The sequence below is a fragment of the Vanessa atalanta genome, chromosome 3, assembly GCF_905147765.1.
Source record: "Vanessa atalanta chromosome 3, ilVanAtal1.2, whole genome shotgun sequence".
Classification (NCBI taxonomy): Eukaryota; Metazoa; Arthropoda; class Insecta; order Lepidoptera; family Nymphalidae; genus Vanessa; species Vanessa atalanta.
This window is the reverse complement of record NC_061873.1, coordinates 12,163,254-12,184,525: the sequence shown is the minus strand read 5'-3', so window position 1 is coordinate 12,184,525 and position 21,272 is coordinate 12,163,254. Positions and strand designations below refer to the sequence as shown.

The 21,272-nt window shown below is 33.4% G+C and overlaps 1 protein-coding gene across 3 annotated transcripts in view; it reads right to left on the bottom strand.

Moving 5' to 3' along the window:
- Nucleotides 1-21,272, bottom strand: part of LOC125077436 (RNA pseudouridylate synthase domain-containing protein 2-like) — a 408,954-nt gene that overhangs the window by 4,128 nt on the left and 383,554 nt on the right. For 2 of the 3 annotated variants that reach the window (XM_047689398.1, XM_047689401.1), the window contains exons 3-13: nucleotides 15,699-15,785; nucleotides 10,060-10,147; nucleotides 8,877-9,099; nucleotides 7,406-7,493; nucleotides 3,335-3,443; nucleotides 2,872-2,983; nucleotides 2,206-2,402; nucleotides 1,620-1,817; nucleotides 1,289-1,384; nucleotides 1,063-1,160; nucleotides 553-771 (exon numbers count right to left, since the gene is read on the bottom strand). In XM_047689398.1, the coding sequence (XP_047545354.1) occupies nucleotides 553-771; nucleotides 1,063-1,160; nucleotides 1,289-1,384; nucleotides 1,620-1,817; nucleotides 2,206-2,402; nucleotides 2,872-2,983; nucleotides 3,335-3,443; nucleotides 7,406-7,493; nucleotides 8,877-9,099; nucleotides 10,060-10,147; nucleotides 15,699-15,785 (1,515 nt within the window). Of the gene's footprint in view, nucleotides 1-552; nucleotides 841-1,035; nucleotides 1,161-1,288; nucleotides 1,385-1,619; nucleotides 1,818-2,205; nucleotides 2,403-2,871; nucleotides 2,984-3,334; nucleotides 3,444-7,405; nucleotides 7,494-8,876; nucleotides 9,100-10,059; nucleotides 10,148-15,698; nucleotides 15,786-21,272 lie in introns of all 3 variants that reach the window. The other variant, XM_047689399.1, reaches the window with a different exon arrangement.

Sequence of the window (21,272 nt, the reverse complement as noted above, 5' to 3'; positions counted from 1 at the left end):
AACTTTCCACTAGATGACCTACCTGTTTTCAATTAATATATATATATATATATATATATATATATATATATAATATAAATGCTTTTAGTTATCTCTAAAATCTATTTTGTAAGCAAAAAAGTATATTAAGCTGTTTCTAATAACTTAATCAATAAGTAATGCGATATGAGGCAGCCTCAAAATTGATTTCATAGAAAATTTTAGTAAGCAATCAGAATTAATTAATTTTGTTCATCATCAAAATTATAACTTCACCCAACAAACTTAGAGATTATAGCTTATAGATTTGAAGTTTACACCGACTGATTGTTTGATTCTGCCGATCGAATAATAACTATAAATTAGGACTATTAATTTTGCAAACATATACATTATCAAGTTGACCTCGAAGCTGAAATATACACTTATATTCTGAGGATCCTTAATTTCATTTCTGACAAGGATTACCTGGTGGATTATTTTATGGTCAACAGAAACAAATGGTACCTTCAAAGGAACTTTTTATCTAAGTTGTCTTGTTACTGGAATATTAAAAAAAGTTTAAAGTCTTACCTTGTATTTCCAAGCGTGTAGATACATGACCAAGTCTCTTGGTCTCGGGTCCCTGTACCTCACGCGACACTCGTAGCAGTGCGGGTCAGGCGTGAGTGCGTCTGCGCCGGTAGAGCTACCAGCCGTAATCATGCTGGTAGCGCTACTAGGGTTATTGGAACTTGTCCGTACGATTGCTGGTGAACAACCGGTTTGGGTAGCCACTGTCACTTTATCTGACTGTTGAAGAAAAATTACTTTTAACGACACGAATTTTACATTATAAAGCATACAAAAGCAAGAGAACATCAAAAGTTATATATTTAATATTCCCGCATATGTCTGATTTTTTATTTGTCGGTTTTAATTTTGTTTCTTGTAATACGGATTACATTTACATTTATAGATTATCAATTTGATTTTGAGTTATAGGACTTAGACGATTTTTATTTTATTATAATATTTATGAACACAATTTTCGACAAGCTGGTGAATTGTGAATACAGTATATGAATAGAAGTGGTATAATACCTTAGCGTCACTGGAGTCATCAGTGAGTTCTGGAGAGGGCGCGGGGGAGGGCACGCCGCCCGGCGCCTCCGACGCGCTCGACGGGCTCGCCAGCGTCGCTGTGTGAAAAGGCATACTTTTGAAATTAACATTGTATCGACGACATTATTGTTAAGACGCGAAATAACGGAGAAAAATGATATTACAATAAAACGACAATTTATTATGTTAAATGAATACAACTTACGCGTCATAATCGTTGATGGTGTCAAACCAGGAGCTGGTGACTCCAATCTAGGTGATGATTCCCTTGAAGCAGGACCTTCGCATTCATCCTCGCCAACTAACAAGACAAGGCAAGCGATCAATATTAAAATATGTAACAGGTACAGTAGTAGTAGCTTCGAAAAAGACACAACGAGGAAATAAATCCTTAAACAAAAATTTTGTTTTATTTATCGTTCCCTAGAGTTCCTTATAGTTCCCTATTATAGAGTAGTATCAAAACCTATTGTTCTATAGATTCAATATTAAATTAGTAGGTTGGACTAAAAATATAATTCGTTTGAATCTCATACCTTTGTCGTCGGAAGCGGGCTTAGAGAACAGTAGGTCATCATCAGCTGCATCTACTCCGAGCCAATTCTCAGCGTTGTGTATAGCGATGAGGTCTCTCACGAGTTGTTCGTCTGTCTTGCCTCCTGTGTCACCGCCCTTTCCTCGGATAGGACCGAATACGGGGTGATTGTATAGAGGATCGTTGACAACTGGGTAACCTGTAGAAACAAAAACAAATCAAATAAAAAAGTACTAATTATAACATCCTCCTGATAACCGAGAGATAGACCAGGCCCTATGACAATGCGTAATTTCTGGATAAAAAAAAACAATAATGTTTACTGACGAAATCAGGGATTCGAGCCCGTAGGCAGATCCGTTCAGCAGTTAAAGTTAGTTACGACGTGATAACACCATCTAGTCTGTCAGTAAAATATATGGACTAAGTTATTAAATTAACGTTACCTTTAAAATTAGTAATATTGATGAAATTTAAGAGGGATATACAAATGTATACAATATAGAGGGAATAGGTAACGTATACCGTGAACAGTAATATTATTACTTTATTTTTGATTCATAGAAATAAAATAATAATGTTCTTACCTAAATATTGCAAGTGCACTCTGATTTGATGCATTCTGCCTGTTTTCGGCCGACACAAAACAACGCTTGTGTTCGCTGCGACGTTGTAGCCCAATCGTTTGAAGACCGTTGAACAATCCTTGCCCTTCGGTGACACCTTACACACACCGATCTTGTAGCTTACCACTTCTATAGGTTCTAGACATTCGATTTCGTCCCTAGACAAACATACATGAATTTAAGCAAAACGTATACTAAAATTAGATTTTTATTCTTTACTGGTTGGCCCGCAGCCTCACAATGTCATAATTTATATCATAATACAATTGAAGAATTCTTACATTTCAATTGAATTAACATTTAAATCAATATTTTAACTTCGTATATTATTCTAAATATAATACTTAAAGCATGTTTTGATAGCACCATCATATTTATCTTCGATCTCGTTATGAGTAATGGTATAAATTATAGGTTTATTTAAACTGCTTTACAGTTAATATTCCTGGCAATATCGTACCAATTTATCACGAATACAATCAACACGAATAATAATAATAATATCAAAACTAACAATACTAAATAAATCTCAGTGTTGACGTTTAAACCTAATTGATAATCTGATCTGTTATCAATGTAAACAGACGTTGCGTGTAATATTTATTCAAATTAACATTGCAAACTCACTCCGGGAACTCGCCGTCCACTCGACAAACGTACTCCTTCTGCACCTGTCGATTCCTTATCTGATGTTCCATTTGTCTCGCCTTCTTCGGACTCCTTCCGAATAATAGGAGACCTGATTGCATTGATTTTAATGTTATTTTTACAATTTTTATATTTAGACATACTAGAAATATGTATCAATATAAATTATAATATTTTACTTGATTGTAGGCTTTTGTGCTAACCTGTCTGTGTTTGCAATACATAGTATTCCCGTTTGAAAGTTTGTGTATTGGTGATATAAGAAATAATGAATATTTCTTAAAATACTCATGTCTATGGGACGAAGCGACCATTTTCCAGCAGGTGGCACATTTGCCAGTCAAAAATAATATTTTGCATCTTAAAAGTGTATAATTTTATTCTTAATTAACGAAACAAGTGTCTATTTCTAGCGTATTAAGGTCCAAAGTCCTATGCTTACCTGACGTTAGTCTGTCGAGTCTGTGAATTGTCCTTAGGTTTTTGAGGTTATATTCCTTAGCGAGTATAAACACAACAGTATTGTGCCGATATCGACCGCAAGGATGAACCTGTTGAGTCAATTTTCGATACTATAACTTGACAAACATAGCTTTATAACAAAAATAAAAAATAAAAAAAAATATTTTAACAAGACACAATAAAATCACAAGTAAATATCATAAGATAAAAATAATAAAATAAATTTTAGTTCATTGATATTTATTTATTTATTTAATTTATAGTTTATTTTATAATAATAATAATAATATAAATTATGTGCATTAAAGAAAGCAGTTTTAGCAGCCAATATTAATACAAAGCGGTGTGTATAAGCAAAATTAATAAAATTGTGTTGCTGTCTCTACTGCTAATGTAGGATTGCAATTGTTTCATTAAGAAAACATTGATAGTGATCATGCAATTGAAATCGTGTTTATAAACAAAATGTTAACTAATGTTTTAAATAAAGATCATTTAAAATTTTATATTTTAGTAAATATAACAAAAATACCTAACGGCTTGATCCTCAATTCAATTACGTAAATATACATAGATAATTTTAAATTTGAAAAGAGAATCATGAAAACGTTACAGCACGGTTAATCCTGCGTTATATAAGAAAACTATACCAATGCATTCATTAGACTCGCGTCATCACTTACAAGTGGGATTTTGAGAGACTTAGGTATCATCGTTCCAAACTCTTTGTGCGGATCACAACCATTGCCAGGCTCTGGTACCGAAAATAATAACTTATCCTCTATTTCAAAACGACAATAATAAAATTCACCGTCGGTAACATTTAGATTAGGTATTACGTATCATAAAGATCAATTACAATCATATTTTATAGAGAAACCATTGGATTCAGAAACGATATTTCTCATCGAACCAGAGCCTGACATAAAATCAAACGGTCTCAACGTTGACTCACCGGCAACGAGCAAGGCTTGTCTAGCACGAGAAGTTCTTCATCCACGTGTATGATGCGCAAGGGACTAGCGAGGACTGGCGTCTCGTGCCTGGCCCGCCATGGACAGAATATTATATTAACAAGCCCTATGATGTTGCCTTTGGGAATCACGACATTGATATTGTTATAAACATCTTGTTTAAATATTATTTTTTATATGTAAATTATTTTAGATATTCTCTTAATTTTATTATGTCTGCCGGCGGTTCAGTATATGAACCTCATATTAAATTAATAGATAAAATAAAACGTAAAACATTCGCAAATCTATGTCTAACATTCTGCTGGTTGTAAAGCTAAAAAACTATAGAATTCCTAAATCCTATGGACAAAATCCGATGTAATTTCAGTCCTGATCTTTAGTATATAATAAACAAGCAAGCTACGATTAAAAAAATAAAGGAGATACGCATAATATATAAAAAGGAACAAAAAGCCGAAATCCTAAAATACTTTGGTCTTTGTTTGCCGTTCCGCTTTAAATTTCCTTTTATTGCTAATAATTTCGTAAATATAGTTAATGAGTTAAAATTAAATACAAAGTTATTTAATTTAGATGAATGAACTGATGTAAATATCAGCGAAATCGTCAAACAGAGAATGAAAGTTGAGTATAGAACTGTTTCATTTGAACGAACAAAATTCGCAATTAACATAAAATCGCTATTGCTGTGTCATGAATTTATTTGGGTCAGGTAAGGGCGAAGATTGAAAATATTAAAAAGGAGAAAATGTAGCATTTTGTATGTAAGAATATATATATATCTATATGTGAAGTAAATGCAAATGAAATTATTTATACCAGGAAAACATAAATTAAATGAAACAAAAATAATAACGAATCAGTATAAAACATTGATACAAAACAGGAGACGAATTAAGCCTAGCGCATAAATAGATTAGAACGATGTTTATTGTATAAAAATGCGTACAATATCATTAAATAAATGAATTTAACTTAACCCAAGTGCTTAGCAACACCATAGTAACATTGAATATTAAGCGCGCAGGAGGCTTAAAGGTACTATTCTAAGGGTACAAAAAACACGAATCTATGTAACTATTTAACAGATATTTTATAAGATATAGTTTAACAATTATAATTTTAATAATGATTCTATTGTGTTTGTCATAATAGCTGTTTATGTTCGATTGAAAATTTGCGTATGTCTGTCTGTCTAAAGTTGTCCTGTAATGAGTTTTTGAATAATTTAGCTAAAGTTATTCAAAATTCAAATTGAAGTAACAAGGAGTTTTCCAATAATGCGATCAGATTTTAAAATTAAATGTACCTAAAGTTGATTTCTCATAGAGATAAGGCAAAGGTTAAGAATAATTTGATTGATTTTTAAAAATCACCCATCTCTGAACATTGTAAATGAATTGCAGCAATATATCACTTTACGGATATTCCCGTACCCCGAGACCTCCCATAGTGGGGATAGCATCAATCAAGATAATTGGACACGGTCAGTCACTCGGTGCTAACATAGAATAAAAATATAGTTTTTTTTTTTCAAGAATAATAAATAACAAAGACATCACGCCTTTGGGCAGAAGAATTTCTTCTTATCGTGTTACCTTGATTACACTATTTTATTAAATACGCCTCAGGTCCAATCTTGAAAGGCATGTCCGAGGAAAAAGTCTTGTTATAAATATAGAACGCTGGGTCTTTTATGAGGTCATAAATATGCGAGATGGGTATTATATCTTAATACGTGTTCTTTCAATATAACTTGAATTATTATATTGTAAAATGTACCTATTTAAAAACCTATTCTGATGATCGTTAATTTGCAGCCCAAGATTCGACCATTGGCTATACTTTTAAATAACGAAGGAGAGATTTCAAGGTGATAATAATAAACATCAATCTGTTTCGACAAGATCAACAATTCGATGCGAATTTATTAAACGCGAAACACTTGGACGGAATCACTTTGAATATGATTAAAATCGTAATGTTTAAGAGCGTTTTAAAGTGTTAAATTTCATAACGAATGCAAATTGTAAGTAAATATCGAGAACTTTTCAACTTTGAAAACGTATATTTTCATTCTCTTCTCTATATTTTCATCCGATATTGTATGGTTTATAGTTTATAGTATTCAGTAGAGGGTGTGCGATAAGATAAAATATTTTTTTAAATTTCACTGAAACGAAACAAAGACTAGTGAAACGGTTTCGTGTTTTACGACTTCTATAAATCCCCAAAGGTATGATATAACACAGCCGAATATGTACTCTTTGTATTCAAATCAGCTAAAGCGTGATGCAATAAAATAATATCGAAGAAATTGATCGTAAAGCAAAAATTGTACGAATATCTTTATTCGAGGCAAAATATTTCAACGCTCCCATTGACTCAGTGAGTACTCTGTGAAAAGTATTCAATGCAAATATTGAGTAATAGTATTTTACTCTGAACGTATTTCGAATCCAAATCTTGGATATTTTTCTCTGGACTCCATTTCATCTCAATGAAGTAAAGAAATAGTTCTAATAAAATGAGCTGTCAGAATATTCAGAAATGTTATCCGTCTATATATTTGAGAGTGGCTATTTTACTTCGTATTACAGAACGCCGTCATGAGTACGCCGCCGTTTCGTAACAACGCAATATTAGAAGTACTCCATCACCGAGTGCTCGAGATTATTTCTTGTTAAAGGCAGCACTTTGCGTAAAGACGAGGACTTTGAGAGATTCTAGCCTTTACCGGCAGGAAAAGCGGGTTTCGGCTCGTTTTACACACACATCGTCTCGAGTATTACGAGACCCAAATGCTTTGTGAATTTAATTGTTAGTCGTGTATGTAATAAATGGTGTACCTAGATCAGTAGATTGTGGTGTTAAATATAAAAAAATATGCTAAACACTTACCTTAATGAAGATCTGTCTACTACCTTTAACCACGAAAGTCTACGTTGAAGCATTCATAAAGTAAGTGAATTAGAATCAAGAAAGTTAAGCATTGTTTTGGGATAGGTGCAAACACAGGAAACATTGAGCATGGTAGAAGCGAACATAACATGGCTGTCTCAATTGCCACTTACGGGGATAGAGGCTGGTTTGTTGACAACCACAATGTCCTCGTCGATATGTACGAGGGTGATCGGTTGGCTGGTCACTGGTACTTCGTGCCTGCAACGATACATACGTCAGGCCGTCGGCTCATAGCCACGGATTCTGAGCATGGACAAGTCTAGTGTTTTTTTTTTGGGTTCAACATGTTGCATTTTAAGATACCACCTCCAATACTTCCCGAATAGCAGAAAGAAAGGATTTTATATACATTCGAGTAATGCATTATCAAATAAAATGTTAACAAGGTATATATTGCTTTTATAGAATATTGTTCGTCAGAAAAAAAACTGATCTATTTCTTAAATATGTGTGTCTATTCCGAATAAAAAATAAATCCCAAGTAACATAAATCTTAATATGTCACGATTAAAACGAGAAACGTTTAAGTCTCAGCCATATCTGCAAAACTATATGTAAATAGATATTGTTTGCATTCCAGTAGGGATAATCTCATGATAATCTCGCATTGATGTATGTGGGAACAGATTTTAACGAATGATAGCGGGATTTATTAATAATCCTCGTAATGGAAGAGCAGATTACGCAGGTGGTATCATAAGATGTAATAATGCAAACATGTTGCTCAGGATACAACTTAACTAGTACCATTAATCTGATCTCGTTGTGTATGAAATACAGATAACACGAATCGAGAACAAATGGACATGCGTGAGCGATGTCGAATATAAGTTAGATTATTGATTTCAACGGTCCTTTGTCTCTCGTTTTAAATTTGATAATAATCACCGAACTCAAGAGTACCTCAATCAACGGCTATTGAGGATGTTTTCCATATATACAGAGACAAACAACCTCATGAAATAATATTGGGAAAATTTATCTTACCAAAAAAAAAACATGACGTGACTAAACGATACAGGAGACAACACGGGTTCAAAGTACTCGTTAAAGGAAAATTTGAATCGGCAATAAAAATTTTTTGTGTCGGTAAGGTATAAGAATAAATATTTCGGTGCACTCGCATGCTCATCCGGTGCTCATTCGATTTTTAAATTCAGTTAAATTTCATTATACTACATTCCAATGTAAAGGCTTGTATATACAGACAAGCTTTAAGATCATCTAATACAGTAAGGCCAAATAACGAACTATGAATTAATTTCAGCGATAGGAATTCTTCGACATTTGTTAGTATCGTATTACGAAAATAATTCAAAGTCATCAACACCGGTTCGATACAACAGTTCCCTCGTAAGTTAATAAAAGATGGAAAATTGTTAATAATAACAGTTAAGTTCATAGTTTCCGTTGTAGTACTCATCTAGGTAACATAGTGTCGTGACAAATGTTTCGTGTGAACATTTCATAATTTAAATTACAGTTTTAAATGATGTGCCAAACAATAAACTATATCTTGTAAGCTATCTACAAGAGTAACCATAGCTATAGAATGAGTTATAAAAGAGACTGTAGTAATACCTATGGACGACGTTGGCAAGTAAGTCGTTATGTTTGAGCCGGTAATCAGGGTCGACCCTTTCGTAGTTCACCGTGAGAGTGCCAGCCCTGATGCACCTTTCGTACTCAGCGGCGGGATGAGCCCTGAACTCCCTCGCGAAGACGTCGAGGATTTTCTCTCCAACCCATCTTCCTTTGGTGAACGTCGTAAACGTGAAGTAATACGGATAGACTTTCCTGAGGCCTGTAAGTTTAAATGATAAAATTGTTACGTAAAATATAATGAATAAAATATACATTGAATAAAGTTTAAATTTCAATTAGATTCTTAAATTTTATTTATCAAACTACTGAGGAGATTACTTTCTTTGAACATTAACACCTCATTTTAAATATAGATGACGTCGCTTCGATGAATAGTTAATAAATTTCAAATATACTTGACCACATTTTTATTAAAATTTATCTCGATTTGAAATGCAAAAACAAATTTTCGGAGCGATACTTGTTCGCGTATATGACGGAATGAAATTAACCATAAAAGTTATAACAACTCGCCTTAGAAATGTACTTGTACCTGTGGTACTAAAAATTCAATTTGCGGTTCCTTAATTTTTAATATTGACCTCAAACTTCGCTGTTCTAGGTCAAGTCGAATGCATTATATGCTTGCACTCACTCCGGGCAAGATATGAATTTTTATTTGGCGCATCTTATCACGTATTTTCCGAGCATTAATTAAGCTGTCCGTGTGTGTAGACTCACACAACTACGAAATCTAAGATCGATGCTTCTTAAAGAATTGTATACATTATCATCAGGCGGACAAACAAATGGACCACTTGGTGTGAAGTGATAACAATCGCTCATTGACATTTACTTTAGTTAAATAATTAATTACAGTATCAATGTGTCATCAACCACGAGATCGAAATTGTTCAGTCTCCTGTATTACTTATACTGGTCCATCTTAAAATCTAAAATATATATAGATATGCCATGATATGCCATAAAGATTATGGCATATCATGGCATATCTCAGTCGGATTTCCAAATAATCCGAAAACCAAGAAAAAATTTAAAAAAATTACGCCGACAAGCATAGTGAAAGGTAACATGACGATGAATTATCAATTAAACCGAATGAATCTTTAAAACGCGTCTTGTAGTTAGTTATAATTATTTTAGCGTCCAATATGCTCACCATTTTCAATGTAATAAGACGTTTCGTTGTATCTGTCGTCTGTAAAGCCGGGCCTTTTCGCTTTCAACGCCTTTGTTTCTAGTTTCGCCTGAAACAAAGTAATATCTGAAAGATTTTGTCTGTAAAGTAATGGACATTATTTATTAAATATATACATTATACAATATATTTTGTCTTTGTTATATAGTAAATAACATAGTTTTATAAGTATGATATATACATAGTCGCCCAAAATGTTACCAAAATTGAATTACACAGTACTATAAATACATAAAAGTCCGGGTTTTTTAGCTGTTTATGTGAGATATATATAAATGATTCTATTATATTGACAGCCGAGATGGCCCAGTGGTTAGAACGCGTGCATCTTAACAGATGATTTTGGGTTCAAGTCAAGATGATGTTGGGTGGCAGGCATCACTAAATTTTCATTCGCTTAATTTGTGTTTATAATTCATCTCGTGCTGTGTGCAAGTAAGAACGATTCAGTAGTACACACACACACATATATATATATATATATATATATATATATATATATATATATATATATATATATATATATATATACATATATATAAGAACCTATTATATATATAAAATAAGAGCCTATATCTTTTATCATACTGTTGTTACACACTTAGGGGTATTTGAAGAATCAAATAAGTAACCAAAATGTTTACAGTGATTTGCTCGCCCTTACGTATCAACGTTTTAATTTAAAAGTGAAATCTGATATGCATTAATTATAGAAGCCACATAACGCCGTGTTAAAAGGCGATTATGCCACGAATATTTATCAGAACGAAAGAGGATTATTATAAACACATCGATGAAGCGGATTTCCGCTCGCTATCTTAAAAAATAATCCTTATAGCATATTGGATTGACGGAATATTCGCATTGTTGGGGAGAAACGCTTATAAAAAGTTTTCCAAGAGCCGGCGGCAAAATGAGAAAAGTTTTTTTTAAAACGAAACAATCTGCTCGGCATGAGATTTTTTTCACTCATTCCATTGTACGTGTCTTCACTTCGCGGATGAATTGTTACATAATATATATAGTTTTGATTTATGTTAGGCAGGCGGATCGTAGTAAGTGGTGACCATACTTAGACACTCCATGAAGTCACTCCAGATCTAAGATGTGAAGTTCCCTTGTGCCTGTAATTGGCTTAAAACAATACCATATTACTCGGTGGTAGGGCTCTGTGCAAGCCCGTCTGGGTAGGTACCACCCACTCATCAGATATTCTACCGCCAAATAACAGTACTCTGTATTGTTGTGTTCCGGTTAGAAGGGTGAGTGAGCCAGTGTAATCACAGGCACAAGGGACATAACATCTTAGTTCCCAAGGTTGGTGGCGCATAGGTGATGTAAGGAATGGTTAATATTTCTTACAGCGCCTTTGTCTATGGGCGGTGGTGACCACTTAACATCAGGTGGCCCATATGCTCGTCCACCAAACCATGCCATAAAAAAAAAACCAATACTGGCTCACAATGGCGAAATTTTTGCGTGTATCATGATCAGCATTACCAGTAAGTAGAAAAATATCAATAAAAGCTAGTGGGATAAAATATCATAAAATGGCGGTTGGCTCACCACCAGCGTTATGCTCAACGAAAGTATTTGACTAATAGTTTCATGTCAGTCCAAGGTACACCGTTGCGAGCTCACTCGCGTATTGCTCTTAATTGATAATCAAAAAATCTTCGTCAGAAGTCATTGGCACTTTAAGAGTTCTATTATAAAGTATTCCTTACATCGTATATAACTGTAAGATATAAGATATTCTGTCTGCGATTACACTAACTCACTAAACAAACGAATAGCATCAAAACGAGATTAAAAAGAATTAATAATAATGACTGCGATTGTGTTCGAAATTGGTAAAAACACATCTTCCCTAGTTCGGTTCTAAAATCCAACACTGAAATTTAATTATATCCCTTGTTGTGACGGGCAAGTGTCTGTATTACCACGTGAGATAAGTGATTATAAAATAATAAAATATTGACAATAAAAAAAAAATCGTATTTGTAAAATCCAAATTTAAGCCAAATAAAAGAACACGCAGGACAAGTTACATAAAAAAAATGAACATCGAAAGATCGAGCGTTAAATAATTCGGTGAAAAATCAAATTAAGTGGTCTATTTTTGGAACCGTAAACATCGTCGATACGGGATTAAAAGATTTTGATAAATTTCCGAAAATATTCATCGAACATCAGACCGATTCTGTCAGCGAATATTAAATGGATTAAACGTTGTAAATTACGGATAAAATATTCTGCGAAACGTCCGTTTTGATTTTACACATTAACTATGTTTTGACAGAGGACTAAATTTTCGATTTATGTTGCTTATCAATTATTCTACCGTCAAACAGCTAGACACATATATTTATATGTACCGGTTTGAGTGAGTGAGCCAGTGGAATTACTATTGTGTACAACAACAAGTGTGTTGTGGCAAACTAGACAAATTAAAAGGAAAAACCTAAAAATAAAATGTAACTATTACTTCTTATTTAATATAAAATTATTTTCATTATATTTAATTTATATTTGCATATAGTTTAGGACTTAATGTTAATAATTCTTATATGAACAAATAAATCATGTAATTTGTTTTAAAAATCAAAAAACAATCATGTTCCAAAATTATAATGACAATCGAGAAACGTTAATTCCGAGATGAAAATAAAACGTCCCAAACATTGGGGACCCAGAAGCTTTCGACTTAATTCCCTATCCCAGCGTTTTTTTATCTTGTTAACCTAATCTATATTATCTATTAATATTATAAATGCGAAAGTAACTCTGTCTCTCTGTCTATTTGTTACTTTATCACGACCAAAGCGCTGGCCAACCGAATTTGATAAAAAATCGTTTGAAGCAAGCTTGAACTCCAAGACATACAAACAGACAACATATACACATAGGCTGTACTTTTTATCCCAACACCTAAAGGCTAACCGACCAAAAAATGAGCGAAGTCGCAGGCGCCAACTGGTTATAAATAAAACGATAATTGAAGCAGTTAACTATCGATGATAGACGATTAGAACTTCAAACGAGTGTCCTAAACGAACGACACATATGATTGATATAAATTGATCCGTGCCAAATATTTGGCAAACTGCCTTGGGATGCGTGCAATTGAAAGGCCCCGTTGTGCATTTAAAACATTTTATGAGTTTAAAATATGTGGCAATTGGCTTCGCTGCCATTTATTCGAGCGATGCGTTTAGGTGTTTGTTTTTTTCGCCATTGTTTTCGAAGTTTCTCTCTTGTATGGTTTAATATGGCAATTAATAGAAATAGTTTTGATTACACTGCGTTTCCGGTTTATATAAAACAAGAAAAACAGTTATTACTTGGTGGTAGGGCTTTGTGCAAGCCCGTCTGGGTAGGTACCACCCACTCATCAGATATTCTACCACCTAATAGTACACTGCTTTGTTGTGTTCCGGTTAGAAGGGTGAGTGAGCCAGTGTAATCACAGGCACAAGGGACATAACATCTTAGTTCCCAAGGTTCGTGGCGCGTAGGTGATGTAAGGAATGGTTAATATTTCTTACAGCGCCTTTGTCTATGGTCTGTGGTGACCACTTACCATCAGGTGGCCCATATGCTCGTCCGCCAACCAATGCCATAAAAAAAAAAAAAATTAATTAAACTTATTAAAAAAAACTTTTATACATAGCAAATCTGTGTGCAATAAATTAAATCATCGCGTCAGTCTGCACGCTCTCATCTCAAAAACGAGAGTGCGGCTTTCCATTCGATTCCATCAACAGTAGGTATATGATGTATGAATAGTTCGAACAAATTAGATAAGGCTTTTATGACCTTATATGATTGGAGTCGCAAAAATCGAAAATTCATAGTATCTATGTTCTGTGTTCCGTAAATCGATAAACTATATGAAAAATAATGTAAAATGATTCGTCCATATCAAGATGTCCTACAGAAGTCAAGCATAGTTACATAAGGAAGGGGTAGACAGAACAGTCAGCCAGTAACTTAAAAGATAATTAGTATTATCTTTATCATTTACAAGATTACTTGAAGTAGAATTATTACGTTAATTTATTCTATGTAAAGTTTGTCTTCTAAAACGAATGCAATCTTGAAGTATTCGATGAACAGTCACTTTCAAATAAAAAAAATTAACTAACAGTGTCTACCGGCTCATAATATATTGGAAAGTTAGGAAGCCTTACAGAAAAAGAGGGATACTCGTCTAGCGATTTTATTTGATATTAAAATTTTGACAAACAAGTGTTTTAGATGTTTAGTTTCAATTTTATGCAGTCTTAAGTTCAATATTTATGTAGCACGAAGCATTTATATCAGTATAAAAAAGAACACTTCGCAACTGTCTACTTCCATTACAACTTCGTCATTCGAAATTGAATCTTACGCCTTTGTAATACGTTATCGTATTGTCTACACTTCGATTCCCCTCTTGGTGGTCGATTGTATCAGCCGATGGGTCGCGTGATCGAAACCATTGAAAGTGTATTCCAACCTTAATGTACATCGAAGTAAATGAAATGTCTTTATTACATATACGTATCGTCGTTGAGTGCTTTTATTCAATTACGACAAAGCTAACAATGTATATATATTACATATACAAACTTATTTTTTAATAGAGAATTTTACGTCCTTCAGTAGCCGCCATTTTGGATTTTGTATGACGTCACATACTTTATAGCACGCGGAAGATCACGACGGTTCTAACGACATCTCATTTGTGAAGTTATAGGTAGTTTGGAACAGATGACCATACCTATACACATATTTGGTGTGATATTGATACATGACCCTTATTGGCTTCACTGCAAGAGAGTTCACTTGATTTAAAATAAAAAAGAGTTTGTTTTCGTTTTAATAGCAAATCCACTACTGTTTTTTTATTTGATTGGCAATTTTCAAGTACCAGGACTTTAGAGAAATATTTTTAGAACGTTCCTTTATCACGCGACACCCTGTTTCATTGTCTCCACGGATGACAGGAGGACTGGTTTAATTTTTCTCCCGGATAATCGATTCAACGGGGAAATACTGCAAGCATCCTTGCTACAAATGGTCGCGCACACGGTAATGATTTTAATAACAACTATTCTTAATTTTACTTTGTATAATATATTTTTTATTACTTAAAGAATATTCAATGGACAAACATTAGTATATATAAGAAACGTCTGCATGTCATATGTACAGTTTATCTTATTTATTTTGTCTCCTTTTTTTACCAACCAATAAATAGAGTTTTTTTATTACTTAATTCGCCTACCAAGGCGTTTAAGGGCAAATGTGCTACCTGATGGGGAGTGGTCACCAATTATTAACCATGCCGCTCATCGCCAATGCGCCGCTCATTATGTACCTTGTAGTTACGTTGGCTCACTCGCCCTTCCAGAACACAACAAAAATATATGTCGCTAGAACAAAGCCCTACCACCAAGTTTACACTATCAAACGCATTTTATGATTTCTTTTTTTTTCTATTCAAATGGATTTATAAAATATTTTTAGATCTTAAAGCGCTTTCATAGAGATATAGATTATACTAAGCGTACCCAAGGAACGTAGTTGCAAGTTTTAAACGAACATAAACCAACCTTCTTTAAGTCTTTGTTGACATCCGAGTCCTCGGCTTTTCTCTTCTCGCAGGATAGTATGCAATTCTTGTTGTTGTCTTTTTCTCCCTGTAACAAAGGAAAAAATAATTAAATTTCGAGTGAATTCAATAAAATAAAAAAAATACGGCATCTTTATCGAAAAAAAAAACTTTATAAATGAAACGCTTTTATCAGAAGCTTTTAAAACTATGATTAAAAATGAAAATAAGTTTAAACTTCCATTGAATCCGAAGGTAAAATACTACATTTTATCCATCAATTTATAAATACATATATATATATATACAAATATACTACAGTTACTACTACTGTTACTATAAAAAGTTTAAATAACTATGTAAGTTATTATAATGTTTATATATACACACAGACACAAACTTGCACATATGTGTGTATTGTAAGTAGTTAGGGATATTTATTATTATATATACATATATATGATTATATATGTATCCTAATATTACGTATTTAAATAGGTATTAAAAAAAGGTGCATGTACTTATATGAAAGCGTTAATAAGTTCTTCTTGGGCGTAATTAAAAAAAGTTTTAACTGCAAGCAAATAATTTAGTACAAAATAATATTAGTTATCACGATAAATTTAGTTCAAAATGATTTCTAAGCCAGTACAACGCACTAAATATTTACAATTAAAACTTATAGTAAAATAAATATTGTAAAATAAGATAAGCTGTGACATTATCTATTTCGAATGATTTGACACTTTATTGGCGGCTTAGCGAGCAACTTCATCTTGTAGTTTCCATGTCGCCATCATTGCTATGACGCGCCATAAGAAGTGTAACTTCGAAAAATCTTAGTATGTATATTTATAGTGTTAGGCTTTTTATGACAAAGGGAAGCGGACGAGCAATTGGAAATCCTGATGTTAAGTGGTCGCCACAGCCCATAGAATAAATTTTAATCATTCCTTGTATCTGCATCGCGCCTTCAACTTTAGGTACTAAGTTATTATGTCCTTGAATCTTCAGTTACACTGGCTCACTCACCTAAAAGCCGGAACACAACAATACAAAGTATTGCTGCTTGGCGGTAGAACAAATGAGTGGTAACTACAAAGACGGGCTAGCACAAAACCCTAACACCAAGTGATGGGACAGTGTTTGAAATTTTAAATTATTTCATTTGGTTAAGATATCCATAAAATAAGAACCATGTCGTAACAAAATCTAAATAAAAAAAAGACAAAGTTTCTTAACACAAAAATATCAGTCAATAAATGCGAGACGGGTCTAAAATATAGTTACGAAAATATCGAATCTATTTTAGAGTTTACGCTTTATACGATTGTAGATGTGCTTAGCGAACACAACGAACGCTGAATCCCCTTAAGGATACGCTCAAAGTCTGGTTAGAATTTCATCGGTGGAAAATATAAGAAAAATTCTTTCATTTGCTCGATTTATACCCCTGGGAGCCTTACGACCGAAGCCGGGGATCCGTCGCTTAATAGCTTAATCCGAATTAATGTATTAGAAATTGATAAATATAATTCGGTGGATAGTCATGTCTCGACGTAATGTTTTATTCCGTTTAGCAATTTTATAAATGACTTGCTCGGACGCGACTTTTGATTCAATTGACATAGATAAATAAAAAAAAAAAATATGGTACGTTGATTTACAATCGGCTTTAATAGAGTTAGTGACTTCATTGTTTACAACACGCCTAGATCGAACCATGATGAGAATGTTAAAAAAGGCCTGCTGAGTTAAGTACTTACCGAACCGGTGGTGATGGTTGAATGTACTTTGACTCCATCAATAAGTGTGCAATGCTTCTACAATTAATAAATGAATTTGAGTTTAGTGGTAATTTAGTTTATTGGTTGGTATTGATATTTGGAATATTTGAAGAGGACCTACAAAATTGTATCGGTACACAAACAATCTCTATTGCTGTTCTGATTTCAAGGGTGAGTGTGCCTTTGGAATTACAGGCACTACGAATCTCATATTTTAGATTTGTTTAACTGTCTAGCGTTTGACTGTCGCGCAAAACAATTTGCCAATGTTTTGGCACAATCATATAACTTATATTTATATAAGCGATTTACGCAACATACGTCTTAATGTGTGTTCAAAAATACTTGAAAATTGGATCAGTGACCGTAAATCAATTATTAAAATGAAAAAAAAAAAACATTCCTTATTCAAATAAATATTAAATTTTTATACAGTCAGTCCACTGTGAATAATAAATACACACATAAGCGTAACTTAATGACGGGCAAATAAATCGCGTGTCGCGAGTCTCGATTCGCGTTAAGTATAACCACGCCTTATGTTTGAAAAGGTTTTATTTATGTTTGAATTATAAATAAAAGTCCCTTGTATATGTCACCGTAAAATTATAATTTCCGTTAGATTACAATCTATCTCGCGAGATCGCGGTCGAAAGATTGTGAAACGTAACTTACTGCTTTCAATTCGACGCATTATTTTTCATTTGATTATAATATAGGTATCTCTAATCTAACCGAAGTTGGATCACCGTTTACAATCTTTCGACAGTTTACGATCTCGCGCGATTGATTATAATCTAACGCTTTTTACAATTTTTCGGTAATACGTAATACACCGTGATCGCAGCTCTGTATAAAGGTATTTGGGAGCTGTGTTAGCCCAGTGAACTGAAAATTTCAGGTTTGGCCGAACATCATGGATCAAGTTTCATTAGTGCTTATATCTCCGCTCATTTTCAATTGATGTGTCGAATGTGAATTGGCGTTGTCCACTCACCTGCGTCGGAGCAGTGGGGTGGAAATTACTCAAAAACCTTCTCCTCAAAACGAGGGAAAACTTTCCAAAGCCACTGTAGTGTGTAGTCACTAAAAATCAGCGATGAACTTTGGGGGCACTGTATGCTTCACCGAGTTTCATCATAAGCTAAGTGACCTTCTTTTTTATGTCATTACACTGTCTACAGACATGCTATTAGTATAATATAGTGTGTCCTTATTTTCTTCTTTCAATATATTTTTCTGTAGCAATGTGTGTCTCAAATATCAGTGATATAAACATATATTAAATAAAATCAATGACGATATCAAATCAAAACGAAATAGAACAATAAGTCCATGTACGGCACTTCGAGAGTAAATTCAAAATATTTCATTAGAGGGCTTCAAGATGATATATTGCATAATACAGAATTAAATTTGACCTAGGGAAGCAGGGGATTGCGTTCATCTAGCACTCGTACCGATCACCCGAGGTTTCGGTCATATTTATAGATATTTTTATATACAATACGAATTCATTTCTCACGAAAAAGTGTTTGTATGTTTGTTACTCCAAGTATTTTTATCTTATTATAGGCGATAACTGTCTCTGTGTGGGTGTTGCGTGACGTGTGTTCCACACATAAGCAATATTCTCATTCAATTCAATCTATAAGGGTTCAGTATGACTGCCTGTTGTGTACTTGAAATTTTAAAGAATCAATAAATATGAACATTGAACACTCTTGGGTAGGGTAGGCTCTTACGTTCTATTTGCCGGAGACAATTTAACTCGTCTTTAAGTTAATTGTTTTTTTAATAATCTTATTATTATTATAAACTTCATTGCGTTAATGAACTGAATTATCAATCTAATGTAGAGAACTATCATCATTAACGAAGCCAATGCGTCCATGTTCGGATTGACTTCAACATAGTTATGTTTTAACCGTTTAGTTAAACGGAGTACCGAAATATGTCAACCGGGCTGAACAGCGTCATTCAATGGCTGACTGTGTAATTTAGTGTGTCGGTATTTGTGAATATTTACATGTAATACAGTTCGGTAATCGTTTCGTCAACAAACCGAAACATTACGTTCCAAGAGTAAACAGTACGAGACGCCTTTAAGTTTGACACTTTTATAAAAATGAATATCATTTTATTACTTACTCTTGATGGAAATATAAAAGTTAGATGTACGGATATTTGTTACCGAATCAAATCGAAACCGAATTAGATTGTTTTAAATTGATTATCCGAAAGATTAAAAGAGCCGAAGCCGCCGCGGAAACGATTGAAGCGAACACGCGAATGTTCAAATGTTTGTCTCTGATTGAATGAATGAATATTTTGTTTCCATTTGCAGTCGGAGCGCTTGGTGTTGTAATGTAAAAAAAATTCATTAAAACACACCTCGATTTATTGCCTCTACTAGTGACTTGTTAATTTTTTGTCCAGACGATCGGAATTGCGATTCAACGGGGAAATACTGCCAGTAACCATTCCGCGCATGATTTCTACGGTAACTATTTTATTTATTAGAGGCTTTAAGGTTATTAACAATCTATTAGTAATTAGTAGCTTTAGTTACTATTTTATTATTTTACAATAAGATAGACACAGAAAAATTAAATACTAGCTGATTTCGCGGATTCACCTTTACCTACTACCTTAATTTACGTTTGCTTACAATGACGACACAGAAGTAATCCTAAATTATAGGATTATATTTTACTATTGTTTCATCAAAATCGGTCCAGGGGTTTTAATCGTGACAGCGTAACTCATCAACAATCAGTTTGCCAATGAGCCGTCAAATTACGTTCCTTCTTTTCGATTCAATATTTTTGTGCATTTTTAATGTTCGTGTTTTTTCCATGGTGCCAGTTTCAAAAGTTACTGTTCTAAGGATCGATCAAGGTCAGTTGAATTGCGGAAACCGAATTAGGTCATCGTGGATTAACATAGTCATTGAATTTAACGTTATTTGTTAGTACATCTATCAAGTTCGGCCCTGACAAAAACATCTCTCTCTCTCTCTCTCTATCTTGACTTATTAAAGATTTTTTTAAGTCAGAAGTATTGAACATGGTTCAAGTAATGAGTAGTATTTATTTATTTGGTAAGACAAATGTATGTAAGCTACACGCAAAGATAATTACATTGTGTAATTGTGTTACTCAAAGGAAAACCAAATTAGGAATACACAATCAGTTTAAATTGTATTACAAACTTCAGTCACTAGTGTAACTACAGGCGGAACGGACATAACATATACGTATTTGAATTTAAAAAAAAAAGAACAAAATGCTATCTAACAGACAAAAACAGTGGCACTGGTAGTTCTTGAGATTAATACAAACAAACACACTTTTCCTCCAAGATATGAAGTATAAGCAACGGTCTATTATGGTACATTCTAACAGTATGGAGTTTTTTGTAATTATATCTTTTAGACTACAATGACAGAGGAATTACATTAAAACAAATTTTCGAAGTTTTCGCGACAAACTTTTACGTCACACTTCTTTGTAATTTCCTCAAGCATTAATAATGTTAATCCCCGTCGTCTGTCGTGAGGTATTGTTCTGTACTTTCAAAATTAAATCTGTTCTATAGAGCCATACACAACACCGAGGGTGATAATTATTTTATTAGGTATATTTTTTTTAACTTGACACGCGAAACAGTCTAAATATAGATTTAGTCGCTCAAAATCATCAAAATGATGATCTAATTTTACCGACAAAGAGCATTACTAAGTATTTCTGTGTTCCCATTTGAAGAGTGTGTGATTCAGTGCAACT